This window comes from Cinclus cinclus, chromosome 1 (genome assembly GCF_963662255.1).
Source record: "Cinclus cinclus chromosome 1, bCinCin1.1, whole genome shotgun sequence".
In the NCBI taxonomy this organism is placed as follows: domain Eukaryota; kingdom Metazoa; phylum Chordata; class Aves; order Passeriformes; family Cinclidae; genus Cinclus; species Cinclus cinclus.
In genome coordinates, this window is record NC_085046.1 from 12,868,209 (window position 1) to 12,884,849 (window position 16,641).

Sequence of the window (16,641 nt, forward strand, 5' to 3'; positions counted from 1 at the left end):
ATTGCCTGCAAGGAAATAGAGGGACAAGTGCGGAACTTGCAGAGTGGTCACAGGAAAGTGCAGTCAACACACGGCCACTATTTTCACAATTTATTTTGTAAATTTGTTGAAAGTCAGAATTAGCCAATACCTGCATGCTGCAACAGAATCCCGATCAGTCTGAAACAGAGGACAGATTAGGCAAGAAGTACACTTTAATATTAGTGTATGAAATATAAGTCTAATAATTTATTTTACCAATCCTTTTCTTTTATAAACTAGCAATGCAAGAAAAATATGGATTTCCATTGGCTCACAAATAGAAATGGCACACCCTTAAAAAGGCAAACATTGAACAATGCTGTAAAAGGTAAAAGATTTGAAAATACATTTTTTTCCAAATGTATATAGATTTTTTTTTAAGTTATACATCTATAGAATTACAATTATTTTGTAATGTCTACTTCCCTAAACTATGTTAAGCTGGAAATAAGACTGAGTGACAGGACGAATAGTACAAGAGCAAATTTATGATCGTTTTATTGTTATTTGCTACTGCCCATCACTGGAAGCTCTGAAAATCTATACTGCCTAAATTAGTGCTGTGCTAAGGCACTGCCTTGACTTTTGTGGTTTGCATAAGCCAGAAGCACAGGAATAGCCTTGAGGAGTCCCAGGTCTGGCTTAGTGAGAAGCCTGGCCTAACAGCTGTGAGGATTTGCAGTACCTCAGCTAGCTCCACTTTGCCTTGTGTCATGTAAACAATAGGATTTCTTTATTTGGAATGGTCAGGCATTATTATTGGGGAAGGGGGTATCAAGTACTATTCTAGGTCCATTTTCTAAAATATTACTTTGATTTTCTTGGGTTTGTAATGATTTAATTTGGGGTAGTAACTTGCAGTAATGTTACAATATTTCACACTCCAAAGATGAAATACATTTTCATGTTGTTTGTTTTGTTTAATTTTTTTTAGTTTTTTAGGATTTGTAATAAGAAATTGAAGTATATAAACACAAAACAGGTATCCCAAGTCATATGCTACTGTCTGTTATGTCCTGCAGTTTGAAAGGAGGTACTTACTGATGCACCAAAACATAGCAAAGCAAATCATAGTACACTAGCTCCTGAACTGTGATCACTTTATTAATCACTACTTGAACAACAACACAAATGGCTAAAATGATTTGTGTAGTTAGATACCTGGTATGGTGTTTGTAAGTATTGAGAATTGACAGGATTCAGACTCTCCTAATCTGCCAGTCCTAGGTCAAGTCTCCAGCGCTGCTGTCTCCCCACACACTGGAGCCAGAACAAACAAAACAATGAAGAAATCTGTAGTCTGACAAATAACTTGACATTATATAAATTGCTGCATACTCATTTGTTGCATATTAGTTTCATGAGAGAAATTATTATAACAGGAAAATAACATTCTGACTAGGGAACAATGTAAAGCATCTGAAATGTTTAAAAGATTGACTGGTGACTTCAAGATACATGCATAATGATATTTCTGTTGCAGCAGAAAAAAAGAATGGTAACTTAGATCTACAACACAAAACTTTAATCTCCTCTGCTGAACAATGAACTTTACTTACACAACACCTTTCTCATAACATGAATATAACATGTAGCTCACAGTATTCATAACAATTTAGAATTTATTGCTGTTTGTAGAGATCTTTGAACTTTTCAGGTGAAAAGTACCAGGTTTGTATAAAGCATTATTTTGTACTTATAGCATGTATATTAAATTTCCAAACAACTGCTTGAGTTGTGTTTAAAATTTGAATACATAAAACTTTACTATTAAAAGTTGCATGAATAGGCTGTGTTAAAAGAAGCACACAGAAAACTGTTTGGAGTTGAATGTGAATACACTGTGCCACAGGAGTATGGATAACCTGGGCAGTTGGCATACACTTGTTCCTTGAAAAAGATGTGTCCTGTAAGGCACAGTGAGCCAGTGCAGGAATGTGGCTAGCATTAATAAGACATTGAAGAACTACCTCACACAAAGGTGAATGACATCAAACATTCAGATAATGCAGTAAAAAGCAAACACATACAAATAATTCATATTTATTAAAAATAGTCTATGAAAATATATTTTAAAAAATAATTTGGTTAACACTGGCTGTAGGCTAGATTTTCTAGAAACGGTAGGTTGTTTTCGATGGGGGAGCAGATTGCTTTGTTGGTGGTAAATGGTTGTAAATGACAGTGAAGAGCAAGAATGCAGAATTTAAAATTAAAAGCAAAAGCTGCTGAATAAATGCAGCAAGGTAAAGGTGTCTGGGAGCTATAAAGAGAAGGAAGAAGTATAAGTGAAAAATAACTAAGTGGAAGAGTATTCTGTGTAACAGAAGATTATCAGGCTATTTGCAGTGTGTTTATGTGGGAGAGTTTCTGTATTTCTTTCATGTCAAGAATTGTTAGTTCTTAATCTAGCAGTGATACAGATAAATGGCTAAAGAAACATTTTTCTGAAAAGAATTTATCTTTCATCAAATGCTAACTCAACTAACTTATCTCTTTGATGATCCTATTTTGCCAGCTGGTTTATTTATGAGCTGTTTTTTGTCATTCTATTTGTCTATTTCTCATTCTATCAGTCTAGCACTTTGGCATGTTACAGGAGGTTTCCATCTCCATTAAGTATGAAATATGTGTTTTACTGGACTGTTAGAGAGACAAATAGATATACTTTTATAAAATAATTTCTCAAGAAAACTCAAGGAATTGGGATGATGCCTAGTTTAATTTGGAAAATGACATTTCAGAAATGGGCACTAGACATTTCCCATTTATCATATTTCAGTGGAGACAGATACTATTTGCTCTTTTTCCCCTGGCAACAGCAGCTCTGCAAATTCAACCTTGTCTCAAAATTGTGTTGCCTAAGAGTCATCATCACTAGGGGTTCACCAAGTGTTTTTCTTCCATCTGTGTGTATATTTATATGTACTGGACACATAGATATCATACAGCTGTACGCTGGGGTTTTCATTTTTAGTATAGCGGTAGAACCACTGAAGATTTACATTACTATTTTCTCCAAAACATTGTGCCTAGCAAACAGAAAGAAGCTGCCTTCCTCTCAGAGTATCTGCTCATAAAATCATACAATTATAAAATCATTGAGGTTGGAAAAGGCCTCCAAGGTAATGAAGTCCAACCTTTGGCTGAATATCACCTTGTCAAATAAACCATAGCACTAAGTGTCACATCCACTTGTTTCTTGAATACCTCTCAGGATGGTGACTGCACCACCTCCCTGGGCAGCCCATTCCAATGGCTGACAACCTTTTGAATGAAGAAATTCTTCCAGATGTCCAACCTGAACATCTCCAATCACAGCTTGAGGCCACTTCCTCTCATCCTGTCTTTTGTTGCCTGGGAGAAGAGGTTGATCCTCACCTGGCTACAGTCTCCTTTGAAGGAGTTATAGAGAGAAATAAGGTCTTCCCTGAGACTCCTCAAGGCTAAACACCCCCAGCTCCCCCGACTGCATCCTCATATGGCTTATTTTCTGTACGCTTCACCAGCTTCATTCCCCTTCTCCAGACACGCTCCAGGACCTCAATGTCTTTCTTGAAGTGACAGACCCAGAACTGGACACAGGACTCAAGGTATTGAGCAATGTCTTTTCACTGTTGTAGCATCTCCATGAAAGGATTATTTCGCTATGATTTTTAAAAGTGATTGTACAATGGTGCATGTGATGTATGAGCCTTTTATTAAAAGACACTGCTTAAAAAGGACTTCAACCACTTTCCAAAGACAATTGCATAATTTCTGAATCAAAAAGGAAGAAGAGACATTTAGAATAATATTGTTTGGTTCACTGCTAGTACTATAAACAATGAAATTCCCAGCTCATGACCTGGTAGAGGTAACAGAACTTTTCTTGGAACTGCAGCTTTCCTTCTCTTGCATGCAGCATCCTCTCATGGCTCCCTCCCTCTCATTTCCACCAGCAGGGATAAGTGAAGGTGTTTGAACAATTTCATGTCCTCAGCTCTGTCAGCATGCTTCCCTAATTCTTACTAGCTTTGGAATTTTAGGCATATAAGCTAAAGCATGAAAAATACAAGTTAGCTTATTTACTAGAGCAAATTTCAGGGGTAGTTTCATATTCAAATTAAACCTGAAAGCAAAATCCCGGGAATTAACTCAAACCCAGCCAGATGATGACTCAGCCAGGACCCCTTCACTTTTAACAATTCAGAAAATAAAGCCACCTAATAGCTTCTTTAAAAGCGTTTTGCATTCTTCTTCCGAATTCTCAGATAAGCAATACGATAAGTAGGAACAATATGAAAAATAGAAAAAATAGAAAATGGGAAAGAAAGCAACCTCTTATATGCCAGGTTGTTTGTTTGTTTGGTAAATTGTTATATCTGGTTCACCCAGCCTGTAGCAAGTACCTGAGCCATCAGCATCTGATGCATTTACTGAACAGGAAGGATTTACAGCCTTGTAACTGAACACACAAAAGCTACAAAATCTTTTACTCTTTTGGTACCTCATATGTAAAGCTGTTTAATATCTGAAAAATCCTGTAATTAGAGTCATTTAGGCTCGCTTACTGCATCATAGTCTTGACAGCTCATTGATCTCTAAATACAAGTTCTAAACGCACAATTTTGCTTGTCAATAATGTTGCAGAATATTTTTAGCAATTTTTTTGGCTAAAAAAAATAAGGAAAGAAAAACTAACTACATTTTCTCAGACAGATCATTTAACTTCCTAACTACAATGACATGAAAATAAATTGGTGCCCCTTTTTAAATAATAGATGGGAAAAAATGGCATTTGCAAATTTTTTTCCAAGCAATCCCGGGGAAGGATAGAATAAATCTGGGAGTTTAACTAAACACTTGATGGCTAACTAATAAATGTTGTTTGGGAGAGTTCAACTTTTGTTAATTTTCCTATTTCACGGACAAAAAGGTGTGGGTTTTGTTAGTTTTATTGTAGGTTGTGAAAGTTGAAACTCTTGAACTGCTATTTTTTTATCTATTCAGCGCTGCCATCTTGTGGCTAGAGTGCAGTGAGCACCCGCTTTCGTGAAAATTAAAGGGCTTAAATCAGATTGAATAATCAGACATTTTAAATCCTTCATAAACGTAAGAAATCTACAAGAACAATACTTAATTACTGTGTCTTTTTATAATAAAAAACTATGTTTTTTTAGTTTATACATATATTTTGCACATTACCACATAAAAATGCCCACAATATTAAAAATAGCTATAATGAAATAAAGGTCCATTCCTACTTCATTTTTTCTTGTTCGCAGAAGCAAAATATTATTTTTTAAAAAAATTAGGTATTATTATCTGTATCAATAATGCAGACTAACTCATCTAGTAAAAATTGAATATAACATGAATATAACATAAATAATCCAGTCAATATTCTCATTTTCTAAAGGCTAAGGAATATGTTACTCTAAAAATAGGATTTTAAATCAAAGACAAGAAGAGCAGATAGTAACATGGAAGGCATTTGCAAATGCAATAGTGATGAAGAATGTCTATACTCACTATCAGTTCAGACTGCAGTCTAAACCAGCTTTTAAATAAAGCAGTAGGTGGTATAGTGGCACATTTAATATAGTATTTGTATAACCATAGGGCTGTGGGATTCCTAGTTCTGTACCACAATAATACAGTGTTAGATGTAGCATAAACATGAACAAAATAGATAGTTCCTCCTAAAAGAATTAATTACATAAGAGAAAAGAAAACAAGTTAATGCAAACAGACATAGAAACAGAAGTATCAGATGAGAGAAAACAAATGCATATAAGCAACAGGGAAATTCAGGAAATCCTGCAATACTGGTTAGGACAATGAGCAGACTTGATAGCACATGTAATCCAAGAAACATAAATTTGTATATGTGGTGGCAAAGTTTTAATGTGACATATGCATGTAGTAGAAAAGAACCTGTGTCACTCACTACTGTAATCAACAATATATAAAGAACTGGTAAGAATTTACTGGGAAGAAGTTGGCTTCTCCACAGGATTGTCCTACGAAAACTTCCAGAATTTCCACCTGTCCCCCATTTGTGTCTCTGCTATTTACACCTGCTGAAAGACAACATTAAGCCTTGGTCAAGCAGGATTTAAAGTAGGTCTGCATATTTGTTGTCATCAAGAAATGCATCAAGACATGACTGATGTAGCTGAGGACAGAATTAATTGGTCATGCTTTGCCAAATGGCAGCTTTCATTGCTGGCTGTCTTGGCCATGGCTGCACAGCATGCTAATTCAGATGATCAACATCTGGGCTTCAGCAGGTAGGAGCAGCCCCACCACAGAGCTAAGAGAACCTTTGTTCTTTTGGAAGTGCAGGTAGCACCGTGGGAGTGCTGAGATGACCTCAGAACACTCAGAGTAATGCTCACAGCTTGCTCATGTCAGACTCCTGCAATACCCCGTTCTGTGTTTTCAGGTGGTAATTCTCTGGACACCATTGACAAAGAAACTTGATGAAAAGGATATCCAGATTTTAAAGTTGTGGAACTTAAGTAGGAGTTGTTATTTCCTAAATGCATTTGAATCCAAGCACAGTTTTAAAATCCCTTACATAAAAGCAGTAATGGATGTTCATGTTCTTCCTCTGAATTGTGATTCCCTAACTGTGCTTTCTCAGCTGCAGCCTTCTAGAACAGAGGGTGCAGAATAGTTGAGGATTTGGTACCTAATTAATGTCTGGGCTAATTGTGAATATTCATAATGTCAGAAAATTAATACACGATTCTCCCATGCTGAACACCCCAAATTATTAGTTTTGAAAATACCTCCCTTTCTGTAGCTATGTTTCCAGTTTATAACAGTTAACTCAGGACTAAACTTCCTCTTATAACAGAAATTTAGAAAATACGTACTGTGTAATGTTTGGGTAGTGTATAGATAAGGATGTTTTTCAGCTTAACGGCTGTCTAACTTGTGATATCTGATCTTGTACAAGTAATACATTCACACAGCATGGTCAAATAGCATAATTAAATTGTGCCAGCATATATTTGAACTTCTAGGAGTTTAAAAAACAGCCTTCAGTCCTTAAAAAAAGAAGAAAGTGCCGCAGATAGAACCCAACACTTGCCGAACATAACAAGCTCTCAAAAGCTTAAAGTTACAACCTACCTCCCCTACTGCAAATAGAAGAGCTTTGACTAGCAGAATAGAAAAATAAAGGGGTTTAGGGTAAAATAGACAAAGTTGAAATGGTGTTTAAAATGTCTACAAGGAGCTAATAAAAATAATTTTAAAAGGGAACGCAAAGGACAGCATTAAGGCTTAATGATAAAGCTGCAAGCACTGGAAATGAAATGGGCAAGGGCTTGATTTGTAAACAGGGAAATCCATTATTTTGACGTGAGTTTTGAGTAGTTTGAACAATAGAGAATTTTCAGAAATAAATGTCTATTTTCCATAAGACTGCTGTCTCCTACGGAGAGCTGCACTATGTGCTCTAAACGAATCCCTGTTATTTTAGCTTTTAAAGCCGAGAACTCCTGTTGAGTTGCGAGCGCTCCGAGCGCAGACCCGTGACTGCGGCTGCGACGCGATGCCCGGGGCTCCCGCCGCGCGCACGTGCGCTCGCGGCACGTGAGCACGCCCGGCGCCTTGGTCTCCACAGCGATTCTGTAACTTCCACACAACAACTTTGTGTTGCCCTTTTCCGCCAAGGCCCTCGAGGGGACGGCGGGCGCTCTGCCGAGGCACTGCCCCGGGCGTCCCGCACCGGAGCAAGGTGCTGGAAGCTGGGGAAATTCCCTACTGGGGGCCGGCGGCGGGACGGGGACACTTCCACCTTCTGAGGTAACGGCGACCTCCTTACACAAACACTGGGAACGCCGCGCCAAGGGGAGAGGCCCGTTCCAGCCCCGTTCCCCGCGACTCCATGTCGGGAAGGGGCGGGACGGGAACGGTCCCGCCATGGAGGCGGAGTGACGCGTACGCGGCGACCGCCCCGCTGCTGGGAAATGAGGCCGCCCGCGCTCGCCGTACACTGAGGGCTGTACCAAACCCCTCTGCTCCGGCGGGGGGGGGAGGGGGGGTGCGCGATCGAAAAGAGACGGAGCGCCGGGACCCACCGGCCCCAGCTCACCCTGCGGCCGGGGGGACAGAGCCCGACGGGCAGAACCCGGGGAAGCGACGCCGCGGGTGAGGCGGCAGCGCGGCGGGAGCAGCGCCGAGCGGGGCCGCGAGGCCGCGCCCCGACCCCGGCAGTGGCGGCGCCGGCGGAGGGGCGGGGCGCGAGCGGCTTTGGGTAATGGCAGCGCTGTGAGGACGGAGCGGGGCAGCGACCGCGGCCGAGGGCAGGAGCGAGGGAGGCCGGGCGGGGGCCGCTGACTCGGGCCCCGAGCCGCCAGGTAACGCTCCTCGCCCGGCCCGGCCCGCGCTGAGGGGAATGGAGAGCCGCGCTCGTGGGGAGGTGGCGGTCCCGACCCCGCCGGGTGTGCGCGGGGGCGATCGGGCCCTGCCTGCGGTCCGACCCCGGCTCCGGCCCCGCCGCTGCCCCCGCCCCGGGCCCCCATCCTCCGGCGGTGTCTGTGCGGCCGCGCCCGCCCGCCGCGTCCTGCCCCGGCTCCTGCCCTTGCCCCGCGGGGAGGGCGCGGTGCGGCCTCTCTGGCGGGGCCGCTCATTTTCCGCTGGCTGTGCCCTCGTCCAGTTTCGCTTTTGTTTTGGTGGAGGGAGAAGGTGGGGAGCGGAGAGCGGGCGGGGGCGGGCAGCACTGGTCACCTGTTTGATGCGAGTGCTCCTGCCTGTGGCTGCGCACCCACCACGGGCTTGAAATGCTGCTTATCGAGGTGGTTAAATAGCTTGGAAATTTGGGGCGTTCTTTGATGCTGGACAGAATGCTGTATTGTGCGAACAAATACGTGCAGTATGACAGCCATGTGTTTTAAAGGATGAGGCGATGGAAGAGGCATCTTTTCATTATCCTGCTGAATAAATATGTTTCAATAACACCCGTTTATGTAAGGGCTTATCAAATAGTTTGGCTTCCCACCCCCCGAGTAGTCTAAACCCTGGGGTGGGTATTCTGCCCTGCTGTAGTTCTTACACTGATAATACAAGACATTTAATAATCGAAGTTGTTGAGCTTGAGCATTGCTGGCACTGGAGCACAACATATCCCAAAAAGTCCAGTGTCTTACAGTAAGCTACACCATATTTATTAAAATGTCTGTAAAACACATTTAAAATCATATTTCCATGAAAGTTGTGAGAGAATGGCAAATAAGTTACCTTAAACTATTTAAGTCCAGAATAATTGGATGACGGTGTGGATGCTTTCTACAGTATTAGGTTTTAATCATCTAGAAACGGTGTTACTGATTAATGGCATTGGGATGTACTGTGGGGATGACTTTTTCTTCACCCTTCCTTCTTCCCCTCGGTTTTGCTTGTCTTTGAAGAAAGGCCTCTTTTACCGTGGAGGTACCACATGTGTTTCCAAGACAGCGACCTCTAATATAGCACAAGTGCAGCTTCATTACCACAAGCATTTATGATTCTTGATGTCTTTTGTGAACCATGGTTATCTTTTCTTGAGGTCAGCTGGAAATGCTCTCCTGTTTTCCAGAAGAGGGAAATTGGGGCTTTTTGACAATTACCACTTCTCCCTCTCCCCTCCTGGAACTGAGCTGTTGTCTGTTTCTGTTGAAGTTCATGTTTCTGTGAAACATACAGCAGTGTGTTTTTCAACTTAGTTTCTTTGATGGATCTTTGTTTTGTCACTTCTCACTGATTTTTCTGTGTGAAGTCCTGCCAACATATATGGATTGAATTAATAACCGTGTTACAAATATGACAACATTTACAGCAGTTGAGGGGCTTGGTTAGTTAGTCAGTGTTGTATGGATCCATGCTAAAAGTTGCATCTGATTTTATTGCTTTTTTCTTAAACTGAGAAGTGATACATCCTGTAAGAGCTAGTAGTGGTTAAGGTAGTAAGCTGGTTGCTAAATAGTTTTTTTAAAATGACATTTGATTCTTTCCCTTACAGAGGTCTGCCTCTTGTACTCAAAGTCTGTCACTAGCTTTCTACTTTTCCCTTCTGACCTTGAAGATTTGGAAAGATATGAGTCACTTGTCCATCTGTTTGAAATGGAAATAGAAGTATTCTTTCCACTTTTTATTGTAGTCTTACAATGTTGTGTTTCTGAGCAGGAGCTAGACTTGCTTAGTGCATGGAACGTCACACATCAGGTCCTTTCTAGATTAGGTGCATAGGACAGACTAGTGGAAGCAAGAGGCCTTTGTATTTGTCTATTATTAAAATGACCTTACTTTTTCCCTAGTTTTATTTAGATAATTTAATGTTGAGTGGTTTTTTTCGTAATAAATTTCTTCTGGTATCTTTGATATGAAATTACTAACACAGCTTCTGTATATTTCAAGTTGTGTCTTACTTGAAAGATCTCACTGTTTGCCCTATTGCATAGTATAGTAAGCTGCACAAGCTCTGCATATTGCCCTGTGTTTTCTTTTTCACATCCCAATCAAAACTTTCAGGTTTTGTGGCTTTTCAAATGTAACACCGAAAATGTTGCATGAAAGCTTGAGGGGAACATAGGCTACAAACTGACTGTAGGAATTTCAGATACTCTGGTAATGGTTTAGTTTGTTTTTACCCCAAATTTTCTTAGATACAGTTGAAACAGTATTTGAATAAAAATGAACAAATCAAAATTTACAGGAAAGTTGTTTTATTCATGTGACACTGTTGAATGAAAAGTCTGGTGAGATAATTATCTTCATACAGCATGATGCTGTTAGTGTAATTGGTGTTGTGTTGTAGGCTACTCATGTAACATTAATGTTCCATTCCAAAGCATTAAAAATGAGGGATTGTGAGCTTCATTTTGGAGGGGGTGGGTGTTCTTTGTGTCGCTCTATCATATTGGTGCAACAGTATGCAAAGTTGAAATTGAAAAATTCAAAGGAAGTGTATACTTTTTGAGTGATTGTGCAATATTGCCTAACGTGTTTAATTCTTCTGCAGGTTAACACTAAAGCCCCACAATGTCCTTGAAACCACGAGTAGTTGACTTTGATGAAACATGGAACAAACTTCTAACGACGATTAAAGCTGTTGTTATGTTGGATTATGTTGAAAGAGCAACGTGGAACGATCGCTTCTCGTATCCTTTAAGTGAAAAATCTGACCTAATGTGTTTGTGTGATGTGTTTAGCACAGAGTAAACCTGTGTTATATAACAGTGATCTTGAGCAGCTTGTTGTTAGGCTGTACCTGTTATTAGGACTGTGAATAAGTTGAAAGGGATGGGAAATTATGCATATTTGGGAAGTATTCTATGTGAAAACTACAATTCTGATAAAAAGTAAACTGCTCCCAGTTTTAGTCACTTTTGGTAGCTCTAATATTTAGGTTATGCTAAAGCCGTTCTTACAGGTTTACTATTCTGACTATGAGGTTTTCTTGTATGTTTAAGTGATTGTGTGTAGCAAGGGAAATACCCAAGACAGAGTGCACATCTTTAAATTTGAGTTATGGGGGGATGATGAGGTTGCTCTGCATAAAGATTCTTCCTCTTCTTTGCATTTCTAACTGTACTGGTAATTACCACAGTAGACATTTCTACAGCAAGGATTTATTAAAAAACCTTCTTCCTTTCCCTCCACTGCTATTGCCACATTACTTGTGACAGTAAAGCTATGTTTAAAAATAACTACTCTTTTTGCATTTGTATGGTCTTGCTTTTCAAGTCACAGCAGTGCATACATCATTGTAGCGGAAAGTTTCGTGTATTACATGCAAAATGGACCTGTAGTATTTTATAAGATTTAAGTTTTAGTGAACTTCTTTTGAAAGAAGTATAACCTTTCTATTATACTGTGCCTTGTGTCTCTATATTCATTAGCCATTGCATTCTGGTGAATAATTGGAGAATTTTGGGAGGCTTTGCACCTGTTCTGCAGGAATTGGACACAGTGTGGTTTAATTATGAGGGGGAAGAATAATATAGACTTATTTATTGATTTGTTAATTCTTGTGGGTGAAAAAAGAAGCACCTGAGAAAATCCTTATGCATAAGTTTTTGCAACATAAGCTTATTCTGTGTGCAGGTGCTTCACTCTCAAGTCTCATCTCTTTCTGACCATGTAAAACATTTCTCAGATTTGCTTTCCCACATGGCTTGTGTTTTGAGTGTGTGCATGTGTATATATCCATAGCTCATAGTTCTTGTGGAGACTTTCTGTAGTGTAATAATCTTTAAAAGCTCCTTCATTTTAAAATTTTGTAACTAATTTCTGGGGGCATGACTTACCACCTTGTACTGAAGTCAAATTCAAGTGACTCCAGAAATTAAAATATTTTTAAATTAATTAGGTGGGTAGTTACATGCTGAGAAGTTGTTCTGCAGTCATTCTTTCTAAGCAGTTTTTTTAGGATTACATAATTCAGTCTTTAACAAGTGGTTAAATTCTGTAGCTTAAAACTTTAAACATTTAAACAAGGCCATCTAAAATAGATTTAAATATAAAATAATAATTGTTGCATGAGATGTTGTATTGATTCCTCTTGTCGCACTGTTTTGCTTACAACTTGTTATGTGCAGACCTTGCACACAAGTCTGCTGTTGATCCTCTTTTGGGATTTAGTCCAGTTGATTGAACATTGGAAAAGGATTGTTTATGAATAGCAGACTCAGGAAGCAGTCTTGGAATGATCATTTGGCATGCAATCCTTAAGACCTTACTTACTATCATCTCTTAATTACATTCCTTGGAAAGTGGCACTATTAGCCCCTGATTTGGCTCAGGCTTGAGCCTTTTGGCTTATGGTCTGTGGCTGAATGGCTCCAGAAGTTTGAATGTTGGTTGTTTAATACTTCTGCTTCCTGTAACCAAACTTTGCGTTTTAACGCAAGCTGCTCAATGAGTCTTCAGAATTGGTAGTTCTCTACAGCTGGAATAAAAGCTTTTTCCAGGTTTCATACATAGAGAAGATTAAGGTATTAAGGATATATTTTTTAAAATTTGGCGTTTAAAAAGTACATCTCCTTGTTCTTTGTTAACTTTTTATTCTCTCTTCATTTAAATTGGAGTAATGTTTCTAAACATCTACAGGGATTTTAAAGAAAATGTTCTATTAACTATTTCTGATTGCTTAATTGGCACAATAGAAAGATGGCGAATTATTTGAACTGTTTTAGTAAAACTCATACAGGTTATTTCATTGATTATAGTATCAGCTGATCTTTGTACTCTATGGTCGACACAGTGATGTGAAGAGAAAGGTTAAAATGCAGCAAACAATCACTGTTTCAATCTGCATCACTGTATTATAAGAAGTGTTAGCTCTCCCTTGTGCTGTTTGGGGCAGCTGAGATCTAGTGGAGTATGGAAGCTGGCAGTATTTTAGGGATGGCAGGCTTGTACTGCACATAATCCGCTTCTAGAACTAATTTTTGCCCCACTATTTCTGCAGAACTTTTTGGCTTGAATATTGTGTTTCCTTTGTAACTTATGATAATTTTATTGTTAAACATGGCTTATCTTTAAATAAGCATTTTACCTCATACTTGAGATGCTGGAATGGCAATGATCTGGGAAACACAATGGTGTAAGAGTCAAAATCTTCTGGAAAAGATCAAGTGAAAGACCATATGTCACTTTATTTAAAATGTGAGTCATCCTAAGCCTCCTTTGACCTTCAGATTTCCTTTTAAGATTGTCTGCAGAAAAAATGTGTATGAACTTGTTTCATTGTCTGATATATATGAGTGACAGTTATGTCTCTGTTTGAGGAGTTATTGTGAATACATTGTATCACTTTCAAGACTCTGCTGTTAACTGTTCAATGGGCATGAGAGTGCTTCTTAAGTTAAGGCTTGGTTAGAGTGGTAGGTAATTTGTCTCTACTTTGGTAATTGCCTGTTACATAGAACTTTTTTGAACAGGTATTTTGTTAAGCTCCTCCTGTTGTTGTCTTGGGTTTTCCATCCAATAAGTTGCAAATAAGATGAGCAGTACCCAGGAGCAGCTGTACTTCAAACAGAATTATTCTAACAGTATGCAACATGGCCACCTACTTTTTTTCACCATTTTTTCTCCAAATTTATTCTCCCTCCTATAATGAACTATTTTGCAAGGGCCCTATGATGAACCAAAAACTTAAACATGTGTCTATAAAAACAACTGGCCAAGAAGGAAGAGTAAATAAAGTTCATAGGGTCATGATTCTTTTTGACTGAGTCCTGAAGTTGTCTACAAAGTTTTGGTTCTGTTGCAGAAGATTGATGAATAGAAATTTTCCCAAAGCTCTATATTGGTCTCCTAGAGAAGTTTTAACTATGTGCATTTTTAACCCCAAGGACATTATTTTCTGGTTGATAGTAATTTTGTTGTTGCTCCTGCTTAGTTTGTAACTGCTTCAGTTTCCCATTGCTGGGTAATGCCCCTCAAATAGCAGCTACCAAAGCACTTAAGTCACAGAAGGGTTTTGGTGTTCTGTTCTCAATACAGAGTAAAGGCCCCTAGGCAGCAGTTTGGCTGCAGCTTCCTCTGACCTTTCTCACCCTGCAAAACTGCATGCTGAACTGGAAGAACAGATGGCTTTCACCATTGAAGATAAATTATTGAACAGTAAAGGCTTCTTCCTGTTGTTTCAAGGGACAACAGCAAAGAAAAAATGTGCTTTAAGTTTATGGAGTAAAATACCAGTGATTAGTGATCAGAGGTGGTTTTTTGTTTTGTTGTGGTTTTTTTTGTTTTGTTTCAGTTTTTTTTTTTTTTTTTTTTTTTGTTAAGAGAGTCACAACATTTTGAATATCACACTTAAATTTGGATTCTGGACTCAAAAATGGATAAAGAAACAAGTACAAACTGAGCAAGAAAGAACAGTTTTGCTATAGTCAGTTATATTTCACTCTCATGATAGCTTTTCTTTTGCAGAATTCTAGAGAAACTTGATATCCAGCAAGTAGTATTTGGTTCATACAGGAGGGTGAGATGCCTGTTCAAGTGCTTCTGTGATTAAGCTCTTAGTTTGTGCTAATACTAAATACTAATACTAATACTCTGCTGATACTAAACACAGTGACAAATGTCAAGGAAGAGTACTAGATTCAGCTTTCTTAATTTGTAAGAAAATTTGTTCTCTAGAATAAGGAAAGACATTTTTGGAAGATGTGTATTTTCATGAATGAATAGAAATACCATTTTCATTCTTAAATAGGATTATTGCAACTAATAAACTTGTTTACAAGATAAATTCAGGGATATTTGTTTGCTGCTTTCATCAAATAAACTGCCATTGCTATTTTCTTGTGCTGGTGTGGTGAAGCCTGCCTCTTTCCCCTAAATTTGTGGTAAGTTGTTCTTGTGGTATAGATCTGTAGGATTTGGTGATTCAGGTAGTTTAGTTGTGGATCTGAAGAGAAAAGTCATGTTCCCTTTGCTTGTGAGTTAATCATGAAGATTTCTAATTCTGAGTTTTAATTTCTCAGAAATATCTTTGCATAGTGAAGAGGCTTGTGGCTTGAATTATACTGGGGATGCATTTGACTACTCACCATCCTTAGACTGAGAAAATTTGTCGGGGTGGGGAAAGTGTAAAAAACAATTATTCTTTACAATCTCTTTAATAGAATATTTCATTTTTCACTAGTTTATTTTGATATTTTATTGGTCATTGCACTACCCCAGCTTGTAAAGCAATGATAGCTGCTGTTGCAATAGTAGCTGCTGTTACAGAGCACTAAATGTTGCCTGTTTTGTTTCTCAGTGTTTCCATTTAATGCTTTTTGGTGTTCTGAGGAGAATTCTGATAATCTATATGAATGAAATAACTGTACTCGATATTAGATTCTGGTTGGGATCTCTGAGATTCCATTTGCCAGATAAAGGGTGTTTTCCTAATCAGTTTTCCTGCATCAGAATCTTCTTTGTTTTGAGTAGTAATTCCGTATAAAAAATTAAAAACATGCATTTGGACAAGATGTGTGATGAGAGCTTGTCACTGTTCTGTAGATTAAGCAGATGACTCTTCAACTGTCTTTACCTCCTTTTACACAGGCATGTACTTTTTTAGGGTAGACTAGAGGAAAGCAGGTCTTAAGACTTCCCTTAATTAAAGTGATATACTAAATCATTGATTTCTACTATGGCTGGCTTTATAAAGTGCCTAGGCTTAGTGGTTAAGCCTAATGTTTTAAAGTAATTTTTGCAGAAGTAGTTTCTTTCCCACAGTTGTTCATGTGAAGCTTGACCTAATCCTTGTTTGACTTTTCTGAAAGCAAAGTTCTCAATCACAACTTCTCTTCCTGAAGTTACTCTTAAAACCTGATGCAAACCAAAGGTGTAGCTCTGCAAGGGACAAAACCACCTTAAGGGTGGCTTAAGTTTGCTGCTGCCCATTTAAGTTAATAAGTACATCTGGTTTTTGTGGCTGTGATCTAAACAGGATTACTGAAATTATAATAATGGTTAAAAAAGAATACAAACGTCTTTTTTTCCACACCACCATTGTGATTATTTAATTTTCACTGTCCCCTGAAGTTGTTTTTACTTGTGGAGATGTGGGCAAAATGCAGGGACAGTAAATTGTTTTGGACTCCAGGAAGGAAAACTTGAAGTCAGCTTCACCGTGTGTTTGCTCTG

General features: G+C 38.9%; 1 protein-coding gene across 2 annotated transcripts in view; it reads left to right on the forward strand.

The window, feature by feature from the left end:
- Nucleotides 1-8,199: 8,199 nt before the first annotated feature.
- Nucleotides 8,200-16,641, forward strand: part of CUL2 (cullin 2) — a 40,760-nt gene continuing 32,318 nt past the window's right edge. Inside the window, exons 1-2 of one of the 2 annotated variants that reach the window (XM_062506728.1) lie at nt 8,200-8,378; nt 11,018-11,156. In XM_062506728.1, coding sequence (XP_062362712.1) covers nt 11,038-11,156 — 119 coding nt within the window. In that variant the 5' untranslated portion in view covers nt 8,200-8,378; nt 11,018-11,037. Of the gene's footprint in view, nt 8,379-11,017; nt 11,157-13,788; nt 15,351-16,641 lie in introns of those variants that run through there. The other variant, XM_062506736.1, reaches the window with a different exon arrangement.